This window comes from Gobio gobio (assembly GCF_949357685.1).
Source record: "Gobio gobio genome assembly, chromosome: 20".
Taxonomy (NCBI): Eukaryota; Metazoa; Chordata; class Actinopteri; order Cypriniformes; family Gobionidae; genus Gobio; species Gobio gobio.
Genome location: NC_137113.1, coordinates 39039879 through 39054014, shown reverse-complemented (window position 1 = coordinate 39054014; position 14136 = coordinate 39039879). Strand labels below are relative to the sequence as shown.

Sequence of the window (14136 nt, the reverse complement as noted above, 5' to 3'; positions counted from 1 at the left end):
AACTGCCTTACGTATGTGCAATTTAAATTTTTATATACAACTCAGTGTTGATGATTAAAAGTAGTTAGTTAATTGATTATTAACTGACTTTAGTTTCAGTTTTTGGCTAAATGAAAACTTTGGTTTCTGTAAAAAAATATATATATTAATTTCGTGCATCTCTTGATGAAATTTACCTTGAAAAATATTATTTTAAAAACATATGATACGAAAATATATTATTATTTTTTGGTTACACCACATTATCATATTAAACTACTGCTAAAATTATATAAAAGTTTTTTGTTTTCTTTTTTTTATCATTAAAATATAATGTATTTAATTTAGAAGAAAAATTGCAAAAGATATTAGGACCCAAGCTACAACCCAAAACACCTTAGCACTTCTTGCGAATGTTGTCGAGCCAAATTTTGCACAAGCGAGCACGTACTTCACTTCTTTGGAAAATGTGAAGATTTTGTTTCTCTTTTCTGTCATTTTCATCTTCCCTCAAGCCATCAGAGAAATAGTGACTCTGGTTTGTCTCATTATGTGGTTGTCTTTTCAAATTAACTGTCTCCAACCAACACAGAAGATTATAAAAGTGACAAAGGCAGGGGGACCAGAAGAAGCATAAAAATACAATCCTTTTGGGGAACACACAAGTGGAGAAAGCGAAATAATTAGCCCTTCACCACTCTGCGGTCCTCTCTGGAGACAGATATCACCCCGTCTGTCCCCACAAGCCAGCCCAGGCCTGATTTAAACACGCAGCTGGAGGCAGAGGGAAGAGACAGTATTCAAGAATAATTTATTCACGCATTTTGGCTCGATTGAGATCCATTAAGGACATTTTTAGCATTCACAAACAAGACTGTCATAGCAGGCTTTCCACCACACAATCTAGCCTCTAGAACTTTTCCTGCATATGTAGCAGTTTTTTCTCTGCCTGCTGAGTTAGCTGTGTCAGGAGAGGAAAAATAAGGTCAAGGACCAGTAAATGAAAGCCTTACGCCTGGAGTACCTGCTGCTGTTTTTCTTTTCAACATGAGAAGTAGGTGATGGATCACTCCTGAATAACTGTAGCTTTGCTGCTTTAGGACTGAGGCCAACTGAGTCCTTGAAACACTTAAAGTTCGACTCAATGAATGATTTACAACAGTGTAGAAAAACTTTGTTCATTTCTCTTTCTTGCTTTTTTTCCTTGTGCTTTCCGCAGGGTTGCCTGCCACTGGTGCTGATGTTTGATATCAAAGAGGACATTGAGGTGGAACCACAGTGCATTACTTCCCTAATGGAGCAGCTTGATGTGTTCATTAGCGTCAAACCGAAACCCAAGCAACCTAGCAAGGTTTGCACACTCAAACACCCAAACCTGCATATACATTACATATGGTGGCGAACACCATATGTCCATGTCACACTCTGAGAACTAACATTTTCGCAATTTTAATCAACCTGTTTCAAGGTGATTTTTAGTGAATGAATGAAGTCCGTTCTCCTCAGTAGAGGAACCACAGGTGTAGTTCATTACACTAACTGTCAACATGATCCGCTAATGTTTGACATCCAGAATATGTCTAAATACTTCATTTTAGATATTCTTAAAAATGTGCTTGTATATATTTATACAAAAAAATTGCTGCATTTTTATATGTATTATATACACTGCCGATGTAGTGAGTGGAGGATTCATTAAATTGATCAAAAGTGTCAGTTTAAATTGACCAAAGACATTTCTAATGTAACAAAAGAATTTGAATAGATGTTTTGGCCCCACTTTATATTAGGTGGCCTTAACTACTGTGTACTTACATCAAAAAATAAGTACTAAATACTTATTGTGTTCATATTATATTGCAAAACAATATTGCTGATATTGAGGAGGGATATTGGTAAAGTTAGGGTCAGGTGTGGTGGTATGGATAAGTTTAAGGGTAGGGTTAGGTGTAAGGGAAGGGTCAACAGTGTAATTGTAAATGTAACTACAGAAATTAATTATAGATGGAATTACATGCATGTATTTTTAAAAATGTAAGTACAATGTAAAACATGTATGTACACAATAAGTGCAGTGTATCAAATTATTAATTAAAATATTAGTGCATAGTAGTTAAGGCTACCTTATATAAAGTGGGTCCGATATTTTTATTTTGAACTTTCTATTAATCCAAAAATTTTGGAAAAAATAAATATTAAGTTGCATAACTGTTTTCAGCATTGACAATAAGTATTTTTTCTTGAGCAACAAATCAGCATATTAGAATGATTTCTGAAGGATCATGTGACACTGAAGGAGTAATGATGCTGAAAATTCAGCTTTGCTATCACATAACTTAAAGAGCACCTATTATGGCATTTAAAATGTTCCAAATATTGTTTTAGAAGTGCCCAACAACAGTTTTGCATGCATGCAATGACAAAAAAGACTTTAGTTTTCTTATAATATGCATTTATTTTTACCTGTTTTGACAGCGATTCTCAAATGATTCCTTTAGTGATTAACTTTTCAAAACCCCGCCTTTACGTGACGCTAATCTGCGGTGATTGGTCCGATGACCCAGTCAGTTGTGATTGGTATAGTCTGTGCAGATATTTTCGGAAACGGAACGCCCATCAAAGTCTTATAGTGACAGTAATTTGTTAATATGTGTCAGGAGTTATGAATATGAAAACCGCGTCGGTACCGTTTGATTGTAATATGAGCCTCAGCTGATCTCATTCATAAAAAAACTCCTCTATTCTCCTCACAAAGACTCGCGACAAATCAACATCCCTCAGGGCTTTTAGTTCAAAAGTGTGCAGATGAGGAGACATATTGATAGATTCTCATATGTCTGTGTCAAATTTCTAAACAGAGGAGTATTTTTTATTCAATACTTCCTCAAAATGCGCAGATGTAGCCTAATCATGAGCGATTGAGTCTCTTATGTGTTGTTTTCAATTCATACTGGCAGCCGGAGGGCGCTCTGTGCACATGTAGTCCATATATGGTACAGACAGACGAAGAAGATACCATGTGCCATAATAGAAGTCCATAATAAAAGCTTCCTGAGATCGCGAAACATGCAAATAGAGACATTTGAAGACTAATAAACACACAATCGCGACGATGTATGGTTTGTCTTCAAGCCACTTAGTCTTCAAATGCTCATCCTTGGGCAGATGAAAAAAGTTTGCTTTTGAGTCGCACTTCAGAACACAGCGTCTCGTCGCCATGATGTTTTCTAGTTTTCACTGGCGTCTTGGAGCGCAATAAGTGGGCGTATCGTATTCAAATAACTTGACAAGTTGACGTCATCTAGTCAGAGAAAAAGCTTCAGTCTTCTAACGATTCTTAAAAATGACTCAGAGTCGACTCTTACTTTTGAAAGAAAATAACTATATATACGGTGCACTGTCATATTTCAAACTTTGCAGGATGTTTTTGTTCACTTAGATCTATGTTACACACTACATGAAAGGTAAATTTCAAAATTCCATGATAGGTGCTCTTTAATAACGTTTCATAATATTTCTGTTTTTACTGTATTTTTTGAGCAAATAAACGCAGTGCCATGTAAGGCACTTTGAATCAGATCAAGCATTAAGGCCTAGTTCTCTCAGAGGCTCAAAATTAAGGCACGTAGTCTTGTTAAAGTAATGTATGGAACATATAGGATTTGTGGGTGGCTTACTACCAGGATGTGGAAACTGGGAATACTTCACGTCCTTGGTCATGGTCAACGGTGAAATCCTATCCTGTGTTTTAGGCTGAATGGCAGCACTGTAAATTATCAGTCTTAGCATAAGCCTCTGTTTTTCCATTTCAATGATTTGTGTTGATGCCTCCAGTTTCTCTTCTTTCACACTGCTAATAGTTCGCTACAGGAGTAGCCTTGACTAGTATATACAGCACATATATTAGGAAGGAAGTATATACTATACCAACTGAGGGGGAAAAAATGAGGACACGCAGAATTTCAGTGCTTAGCAGGAAACCCCAGATTCATTTCAGTTCAAAGAGTTCACCACTAATAGGCAGATCCTTTCAGCTTCAAGCTTGTTTGAGGTAAATGGATCATTAGAAATAAAAATACCACTGATGTTTTGAAATAAAAGAGTTTGACATACAGTGAAAACATAATGTACATTTCGGAAATCAAAACTTCCACCCGAGTGAAAACAGACCTATTGAAACTGTTACTGTATGAATTCTTTGGATTTTGATTTATTTCTAAACAAAAGAACAACTAATGATAAAAGTAAAAAAGTTAATCAAACCTTGTGCTGTTTCTGACTGTGTGCAGCACCTGCCGCTCTGCAGATTCTCTAAAGCCCCGTTTCCACCGAAATTACCCGAAACTACCACCGTGGGAACTTTCCCCAGGAACTAGGGACTTTGGGGTGGTACTTAGTGTGTCTCAACCGCAGGAACCAGGGTCTAAATAAAGTTCCTGGTAAAAATTTCCCCCTCAAATCGGCCCTGTTTGCAAGGTGGTACTTTTTCAAAGTTCAGGAACTCTCGGGGGTGGGGCTTGGGCGCTGAACATGCTGATTAGTTGAGTTCATGCAGCATTTTATTTCAACCTAAAAGTCTTAGTTTGTTTAATTGGGGTTGGAGCTAATCTCTGCTGGACAGTGGGCACCCAGGAGCTGGATTGGACACCCTGTCCAAAGCTAACTTTCAGGAAAAGTTCACTCCGGCTGGTAAACACCTTCAAACTACCATTGGTCTGTGGCGACTAATAAGTGTGTGCTGAGGCTCCACCTTTTTTGATGTAGAACCATCAAGGTCAGACGTCTGCAAGTAAAACGTGACGTAACTCGACTGGGGAGCCAAATTGCAGAGCTTGATATATCCACATCGCTATGATCAGATGCTTTCTTAACTTTTCTTACCTCATTTTTTTTTTTGGTGCGTTTATTTTGTTATTGAGAGGAAAGCGTGTTACACATATATATATATATATCTAAACGCTGCTCTCAGCAGCATGGGCGGCATTGGGATGTTTGCTAAAAGTATACAGCTGCAAACTGATTTATTTTGACCCCACTGAGTGAAGAACAAAGCCATGAGTTTATCGAAGCCTTTACTGTCTTCATGAGAACTTCTCTTGTTCTGCTGGATTCTGCTGTTGTTGATTTTTCAAACGACCTTAAACAAACACTTTAATAATCAAATATAGTGCCTACTAGTGGAAGGGAGCTGATTTCTAAAAACTAAATCTCTTTTTCTGTGGACTCTTTAGTCAGTGATTGTGAAGAGTGTGGAGAGGAACGCTCTGAACATGTATGAGGCCAGACGCTATCTGTTGGGTTTGGAGAGCAGCGGTGTATCAGTCCCCACAAACACCAGCAGCATTATCAGCAGTAACTGCGGCAGTCCTCCGTCCATCCCTGCCCCACCTCCAGCTCTCAGCTGCCCCGTGGGACTCGACATCTTGGCCTCTGCCGGCCTCGGCCTCGGCCTCACCAGCCTGGGTAAGACAACAGTGAATTTATGTCATGGTGACTATATTTTTTGTGGATTGAAACTGGAGTATACATTATAGTATTCAGAAGTCTGAAATGCAGCTAGGGCTATGGAAACAATACAAAATTTGAGGGTGGCATTAGGTTTAGCCTTCTTCAAGGTCCTAAAGTTACGTGACCGTGTTTTTCGACATAAGGGCAGGAAAACCTGTCACTCAATGTGATTGCATTAATACCAAACAATGATCTAATCCATTCCCGATGGACAAAATCAAATCCCACCCTACAATTTTTCTTGTTCAAGAAGTCATTTCACTTGGATATACACTGCCCAAAAAAAGCCCAAAAAGTTGCTGTTTGGATTTAAATAGACACGAGTCTATGATTGTTTTATGTTTGGTTAGTTGATGGAGTGTGTAACTTTACATTTCTTAAACAACCACCTAGGAATACACATTGTGGCCATATTGCATACATTTTTGGTCAAGATCTTATATTGACAATGCAAGAGTCCATCACTCTGTAAAGTCTCCTCTAGCACATCCCTAAGACTTTCAATTAATTTAAGGTCTGGACTCAGAGGCTCCAATTCATGTGTGAAAATGATTCTTCATGCTTCCTCCCAACAATTCCTTCACAATTTGAGCCTGAGGAATATTGACATTGTCATCCTGGAATATGGCCATGATGTTCTTCCAACATGGTGGTTTAAGAAATGAAAAGCTACACACTCCATCAATTAGGGTTAGAAGAACTGTTCCCAAACATATAAAATACTAGAAACATAATAATCACGATATAGACTCTTAAGCATTTGCCTATTTAAATCCAAACAGCGACTTTTTTTTTGGCCGGGCAGTGTATGTCACAATAGGGAAGAAAGGTATATCGCAACTAAAAATGTGTTGTTGAAATTAACACTGTATTAGCTGATGAGCTGCAGGAGGTGTACTGTTTGCGTAGTAAGTGCCTTCACTTGTGTTCAGTATATGTCTTATGTTGACAGTGTGTGTATGGTTTATTGTCTCTGACCTGCAGGTCTTCTGGGACCTACAACAGCCTCCATGTCAGGACCCTCCACCAACTCCCTTCTCAACGCTCTCAACAGCTCCATCAGCCCATTACAGACACCCACCTCTGGGACGCCCAGTCCCACTCTCTGGTCCAACTCACTGGCCAGTCCAGCCAGCACACCAGGTAATAAGATGACTGACTCATTTCCTCCACAAACAATCACGCTCAATATGCATTCATCGTCTCATATGTTCAGATTTCAGTTCTTTTAAAATAAATCTAAATTTGCATTCACATTGTACCTGAACTTGGATTCAGATCTCTTTTTGGTCCACTTTACATACACATTCTTTACATTTAGAATCCAGTCCATTTATTTATTTTATAAATTTTTTAATGTTGGAATTTTATTATACAACAGTAATATTCATCCTTTTGGTATCACATTGTTTTTTAGAACCGAGTCCAATTGTTTTTATGTTTATTTTATTAAATGTTGGAATTTTATTATACAATAGTAATATTAATCATTTTGGTATAACATTGTTTTTTTTTTTTAGAACCAAGTCCAATTGTTTGTTTGTTTTTTTTATTAATATGTTAAGTAATATTTCTCTAGGGTCTCAGTCCACCCCACCTTACATTCACATTGCTGTTTTTAGAACCCAGAAAATGTGTTTATTTTATTTTTAATTTTAGTATTTTATTTTGGAATTTTAATATACAATAGTATTATTTATCATTTTGGTCCACTTGTGATAGGGTCTAATTCCATAGAACCAAGTCCAATTGTTTATTATTTTATTTTTATTTTATGTTTTTTTATATTAAATGTTGGATATTTTCTTATACAATATTTATCTTTTTGGTCCACTTGATATAGGGTCTCAGTCCACCTTAAATTCACATTGTTGTTTTTTAGAACCCAGTCCATTTTTTATTTTATATTTATTGTTTTATATTAAATGTTGACATTTTATTGTACAATAGTAATATTTCTCTAGGGTCTCTGTCCACCCCACCTTACATTCACATTGTTATTTTTTAGAACCCAGTCCATTTGTTTATTAATTTTTTTATTTTAGTATTTTATTTTATTTTGGAATTTTAATATACAATATTAACCACCACTTGTGATAGGTTCTCAGTCCACCTTACATTCACATTGTTGTTTTTTAGAACTCAGTCCATTTGTTTATTATTTTATTTTATTTATGTTGGAATTTTAATATACAATAGTAATTTTTTAATTTTAGTTTCACTTGTGATACGGTCTCGGTCTGCTTTACAATCACATTGTTGTTGTTTTTAGAACCAAATCCATTTGTCTATTATTTTATTTTATATTTAATGTTTTATATTAAATGCTGAAATTGTATTGTACAATAGTAATAGTTCTCTAGGGTCTCAGTCCATTTTATTTGATTTTATTTTCTGGACTTTTACTATACAATAGTAAACATACACTTTTTTTTTTCTCTTAGGATTCTCATCGCCCTTGATGATTCACCCAGCCACCCAGGCCACTCTAACTAGCATCTTGCTGTCAGGAGTACCAGGCTACACCCAGAACACTCCATCCCCTCCACCTGGTCTCGCCCCCATTGACGCCCAAGTCAACGGAGTATCAGACTGCAGTAAAGCTGTGTCCTCCCTCAGTAGCAAAGTGAGCATGCCTTCTTTCACTCTCATGAGATTATATATATAGTTATGCTAAAAAGATGTCTTGAACCTCTCTCATAGTTTGTCATCTTGGACTTCCTCTTGACCAGAATATTGTGTGCATGTGTTGTGTAGCAGCCCAGCAGCATGTACAGCAGAATGTCTGCAGCGTCTCTCACAGATAAAGTTCTGACCGCAGCTCATGGTGACTCCGTGCAGGAAGCCAGCCCTCACTGCCCATCTGAACCACTGTCCAGCAAGTCCAGCCAAGACCAAGGTCTGCATTACCCACAGCTCCTCATTATACCCTCATTACAAGATGCATTTCTCTCCACTGCAAAAATCACTTACTTGACCTGTAAGTCTGTTTTTCCTTGTAAAAATATCTTTAAATTATTTAAATAATTGTATATGATATTATTAATAATTTATGAAGTGATTTTATAATTAAAATTGTATTAATTAATTGTATATAGAATTGTATTATTTATATACAGTAATTGTATATAATTTATAATTAATATTAAAGCTTACACTTATTTTAAGGTATTCGTATCAACTGTGATATTACCTGAAATATTACCTGAGCACCAAATCAGCATATTAGAATGATTTCTGAAGGATCATGTGAGACTTAAAACTGGAGTAATGCTGAAAGTTCAGCTTTGTATCACATGAATAAATTACATTTTAAATTGCAGTAATATTTCACAATATTACTGTTTTTTTACAGTATTTTTGATCAAATAAATGCAGCCATTGTGAGCATAAGAGTATTCTTTCAAAAGCATAAAAAAATTGTACTGACCCCGTGTGTGTGTGTGTGTGTGTGTGTGTGTGTGTGTGTGTGTGTGTGTGTGTGTGTGTGTGTGTGTGTGTGTGTGTGTGTGTGTGTGTGTGTGTGTGTGTGTGTGTGTGTGTGTGTGTGTGTGTGTGTGTGTGTGTGTGTGTGTGTGTGTGTGTGTGTGTGTGTGTGTGTGTGTGTGTGTGTGTGTGTGTGTGTGTGGCATGTTTTCGTGAAATATCAGGACACAAATGTGTATAATGACATGGTTATGACATAGGTATTACAAAAAGAGGGTGAAATATGAGGACGTTCCCCATGTCCTCACTTTTCAAAATGCTTATAAATCACACAGAACAAGTTTTTTTTCACAGAAAGTGAACTGCACAGTCTCCTGTGAGGGTTAGGTTTAGGTTTAGGGGCAGGGGCAGTGTAAGGGGATAGAAAATACGGTTTGTACAGTATAAAAACCATTACGCCTATGGAATGTCCTCACATTTCACAAAAACAAACATGTGTGTGTGTGTGTGTGTGTGTGTGTGTGTGTGTGTGTGTGTGTGTGTGTGTGTGTGTGTGTGTGTGTGTGTGTGTGTGTGTGTGTGTGTGTGTGTGTGTGTGTGTGTGTGTGTGTGTGTGTGTGTGTGTGTGTGTGTGTGTGTGTGTGTGTGTGTGTGTGTGTGTGTGTGTGTGTGTGTGTGTGTTGCGTGTGTGTGTGTTTGCGTGTGTGTGTGTGTGTGTGTGTGTGTGTGTACACTACCAGTCAGAAGTTTGGAATGATTAATATAAAAAATAAAATACTTTTTTTTTTTTTTTATGGTTTTGAAAGAAGTCTCTTCTGTTCACCAAGGCTGCATTTATTTTTAATCAAAAATACAGCAAAAAAAGTATTATTGTGAAATATTTTTACAATTTAAAATATTTTTTTACTATTTTAATAAATATATTGTAAAATGCTATTTTTTTCTGTGGTTCAAAGCTGAATTTTCAGCATCATTCCTCCAGTCTTCAGTGTCTTCAGTCAATCATTCTAATATGCTGATTTGCTGCTCACAAAACATTTATTATTATTATAAATGTTGAAAACAGTTGTGTACAATTTTTTCCCAGGATTATTTAATGAACAGAAAGTTCAAAAGAACAGAATTTATCTGAAATATAAAGCTTTTGCAACATTATAAATGTATATATACTGTCACTTGATCAATTTAATGCATCCTTGCTCAATACATGTAATCATTTCTTCAAGTTCTTTCCCAAAAAAAAATTATCTTACCAACCCAAAACTTTTGAACGGTAGTACAACTTTCTATTCATCAAAAAAATATATATGAAGACTGCTTTCAACATTGATCATAATCATAAATGTTTCTTGAGCAGAAACTCATCATTAGAATGATTTCTGAAGGATCATGTGACACTGAAGACTGGAGTAGTGATGCTCAAAATTCAGCTTTGCATCACATGAATAAATTACATTTTCAAATATATTCAAATAGAAAGCAGCTATTTTACATTGTAATAATATTTCACAAATTTACAGCTTTTTTTGTAATCTTAATGATTCCAAACTTTTGACTTGTAGTGTGTATATATGTATACACACACACATCCCTAAAGTCAATTAATGGTGATGGCATATTCTACAAGAATGATTCCTGACATTTGTCAAAATTGAGTCATTTTATCTGGTAAATGCCAGCAAGCTTTATTTGTATTGCAATGAATGCCATGTGAATCAACACTTCATGCATGCCACTTTCCAAGGCTACATTAATTGAAAGATATATTATACTCACATTTATTGGAGCCTAATGCAACCAGTGACATTCACTGCTGAATTGTCAACCATTTGATTAACACTTGAAACAACTCCTTGACCTTCTCTAGATTGAAAGCGAGAATTTGTTGACTTTGGTCAGTCTAATTATGGATAAATATAAACTCAGTTCCAAATGGTAATACCTTTCCTTCCTGCTCAATGAAAGAGGCATTTGTGGAAATACAAGGCCAAGGTTTTTCGTGCTCCGGCATTGTTAAAGCTGTTTGACTTGGCCCTACATCCATTTAGCCAGTGTGTTTTTGCTTTCAGATGAGGCGAAGTCAATCTCGTTATTCCTTAAAAGCACTGATGGTAAATGGCGTGTTAGATTCTCTGAGGCTGAGTGCTGCAGGAATACAATCTCAAACTACGCAGCTAAAACGTTCAATATGGGGGCTTGAGGAAAGAAAAACACTGTTTCGTCTATGTGTATGTGTGTGTGTTTCAGGCTCGGATACGTTCGTGGAGGTGGGCATGCCTCGAAGCCCTTCTCACTCGGGAAACAGCAATGAACTGAAGCAGATGTTGGCGTCCTGTAAGACAACGTCAGGAAAGAGGCAAGCCCTGGAGCTGCTACAGGGCACCATGAACTCCCTCCTACAGTACGAACACACATCTGAACAAACGCAATCATGCATCAGTCAATCACTAGTTCATGTTAGAGGAAGCTGATAATGCAACATGTTTACTTCTGTTCTAGTTCGGAGTGTCTGTTGTCAGACTCTGACTCCAGCGCTTCGGAGAGTCCGGTGGCTGATAAACGCGCTCCGGGCAGTGAGAGAGCAGCCGAACGGGCCGCTCAGCAGAACTCGGACAGAATCCGCCTTCCTCACCAGACCTCCTTCTCCACTATGCAGGTAATGTCACTTAGAATCTCATTAAAATATCACATTTAAAGGGTTAGTTCACCCAAAAATGAAAATTTTATTGTCATTAATTACTCACCCTCATGTCATTCCAAACCCATATGACCTTCGTTCATCTTCAGGACACAAATGAAGATATTTTTGATGAAATCCGAGAGCTCTCTGACCCCTCCATAGACAGAAATTAAATTACCACGTTCAAGGCCCAGAAAGACATTGTTCAAATCATCCATGTGACTCCAGTGGTTCAACAGTAATTTTATGAAGCGGTGAGAATACTTTTTGTGCGCAAAAAACAAACAAAAATAACGACTTTATTCAACAATTTCTTCACGTCTGTGCCAGTCTTCTACGCAGTTTACGTTGGCCAGCTCCTGCGTCATCATCACACGCATGTGTCATGGTGCTCACATGAACAGCATCGGCCAATGGTAAGCCAGCGTTCTGGCATAGCTCTGACGTAACTGTGCTGCACCGTTTACACTATGTCAACAGTACAGATGAGACGCAGAGAAAAAATAGTCTGCAGGTGCATTTGAAATGTTTTAACTCATCATCTTGTAATGAATGTCAATTTCAGTTCTACTTTATGAATATGAATTATCATTTGCAGTAAAAGACAACAACACTCAAGCACTTTAAAGGGGTGTTAAAACACGATTTCACTTTTCTAACTTTAGTGTGTTGCTGTTTGAGCATAAACAACATCTGCAAAGTTACAACGTTCAAAGTTTAAAGCTAAGGGAGATATTTGCTTTTAAAGAAATCAATTTCTAAGGACTACAGCAAACGGCCGGTAGGGACTACAGACATTCCTCCAGGGTTGCTGACATCACCAACCTCAATATTTACATAAACCCCTCCTCTGAGAATATTAAATAAGAGGGACAAGGCCATTTTGTATTGCTGTGGAGAAGAGTTGTTGTTATATAGTTAGTAGGCTGGAGTGTTGTTGCCGCAATGCCGACGAAACGCCGCTATTTTCATCCGGATTGCACGTCCACTTTGTTCAGCCTTCAGGGACGGGGGAGATCAATGGTTAAAATTTATTTTTAACTCGGTCCCTCATAATTATTACCCGAATCTCGCTCTCTGTGCTGCACATTTTACGGAGGAAAGCTTCCACAATCTTCGCGAGTTCAATGCAGGATTCGCACAACGGCTTGTCCTGAAAGATGGAGTAGTTCCAACTTTAAAAACAGAAGCTGTTTACAGGCCACAACCTGTAAGTATGATTTATTTTTCGTCGATGTGTTTTCCTGTAATAGTTCGTATTGTTAATTGTACGTTGTAGCAAGGAAGTAAACAAATGACAAAAAAACAGTTTGTTAAATGCTAATTCATACTTAACGTTATCCGACAAACACCTAACGTTACAAACTTACAAACTTAACTTACATACAACGTTACAACGTATCTAAAAAGTATGAGACAACAACAACAACAAAATACAAACCATTCTGAAACGTCGTTTAACAGCCGTTCTTGAACAGGTTCTGCTCGATCATCTTCACTAAAATGTTCTGGGTCCGATTCGGGCTCAGATTGGTATGGTTTTATTGACGCCATAGTTTCTAATACTACCAAAGCATAGTCTACCGGTTAAGGTAAGGGGCGTGACGTTTCCGACAAACGTGCACTGCGGTTAGCGAATCACAACACACTTTGTTTTTTGCGCACAAAAAGTATCCTCAACGCTTCATAAAATTAAGGTTGAACCACTGGAGTCACATGGATGATTTTAACGATGTTTTTACTGCCTTTCTGGGCCTTGAAAGTGTTAATTAAATAGCTGTCTATGGAGGGGAGTGAGTGAGGTCCGACAATCTGGTAAGTTGTAAAAAAATGCTCTTTACTCAATTTGAGCTATATATATATCCATAGCAAATAAAGCGCAGCTACCCTCTCAACAAAATCCATGTCAGCCATTTTGCAACAAGACTGGAGCAGAAGCCCCTCCCATGACGCGGATTCGCGTCTGTTGTGAAGTGAATTGCACGCGCAAATGAAGCAAGTAAACTCAAAATGTTCAAGCGTCCAACTACGCACAAATAGCGCGATTTATTCGTGCAAGTCGCGTCTGGTGTGAACGCACAGTTACGGGTTTGGAACGACATGAGGGTGAGTTAATAATGACAGAATTTTCATTTTTGGGTGAACTATCCCTTAACTTTCAGTGTTTCAGAGTAACAACCCTCATGGAAATAATAGCTACACTACTGGTCAAAAGTTTGGAATAATTAAGATTTCTTAATGTTTTTTTAAAGAAGTCTCTTATGCTATTTATTGGATCAAAAATACAGTAAAAACAGTAATTTAAGAAGAATAATATAAAGAAATATTATTACAATTTAAAAGAAATGTCTTCTATTTTAACAGTGTCACGTGATCATTCAGAAATCATTCTTATAGGTTGATTTGGTGCTCAGTTATTATCAGTGATTATTGGTGCTGTTGAAAACAGTTTTTGCTGCTTAATATTTTTGTGATAACCGTGATGCATTTTTTTCAGGATTCTTTTAAGAATAGAAGTTATGAATTAATTTATGAATAAGTTA

At 37.1% G+C, this 14136-nt stretch overlaps 1 protein-coding gene across 2 annotated transcripts in view; it reads left to right on the top strand.

Moving 5' to 3' along the window:
* bicc1 (BicC family RNA binding protein 1) overlaps positions 1–14136 on the top strand; it is a 155832-nt gene that overhangs the window by 119674 nt on the left and 22022 nt on the right. For both annotated transcript variants that reach the window (XM_079801377.1, XM_079801378.1), the window contains 7 exons: positions 1199–1330; positions 5211–5442; positions 6472–6630; positions 7932–8113; positions 8245–8386; positions 11161–11314; positions 11413–11569. In XM_079801377.1, coding sequence (XP_079657503.1) covers positions 1199–1330; positions 5211–5442; positions 6472–6630; positions 7932–8113; positions 8245–8386; positions 11161–11314; positions 11413–11569 — 1158 coding nt within the window. The remainder of the gene's footprint in view (positions 1–1198; positions 1331–5210; positions 5443–6471; positions 6631–7931; positions 8114–8244; positions 8387–11160; positions 11315–11412; positions 11570–14136) is intronic.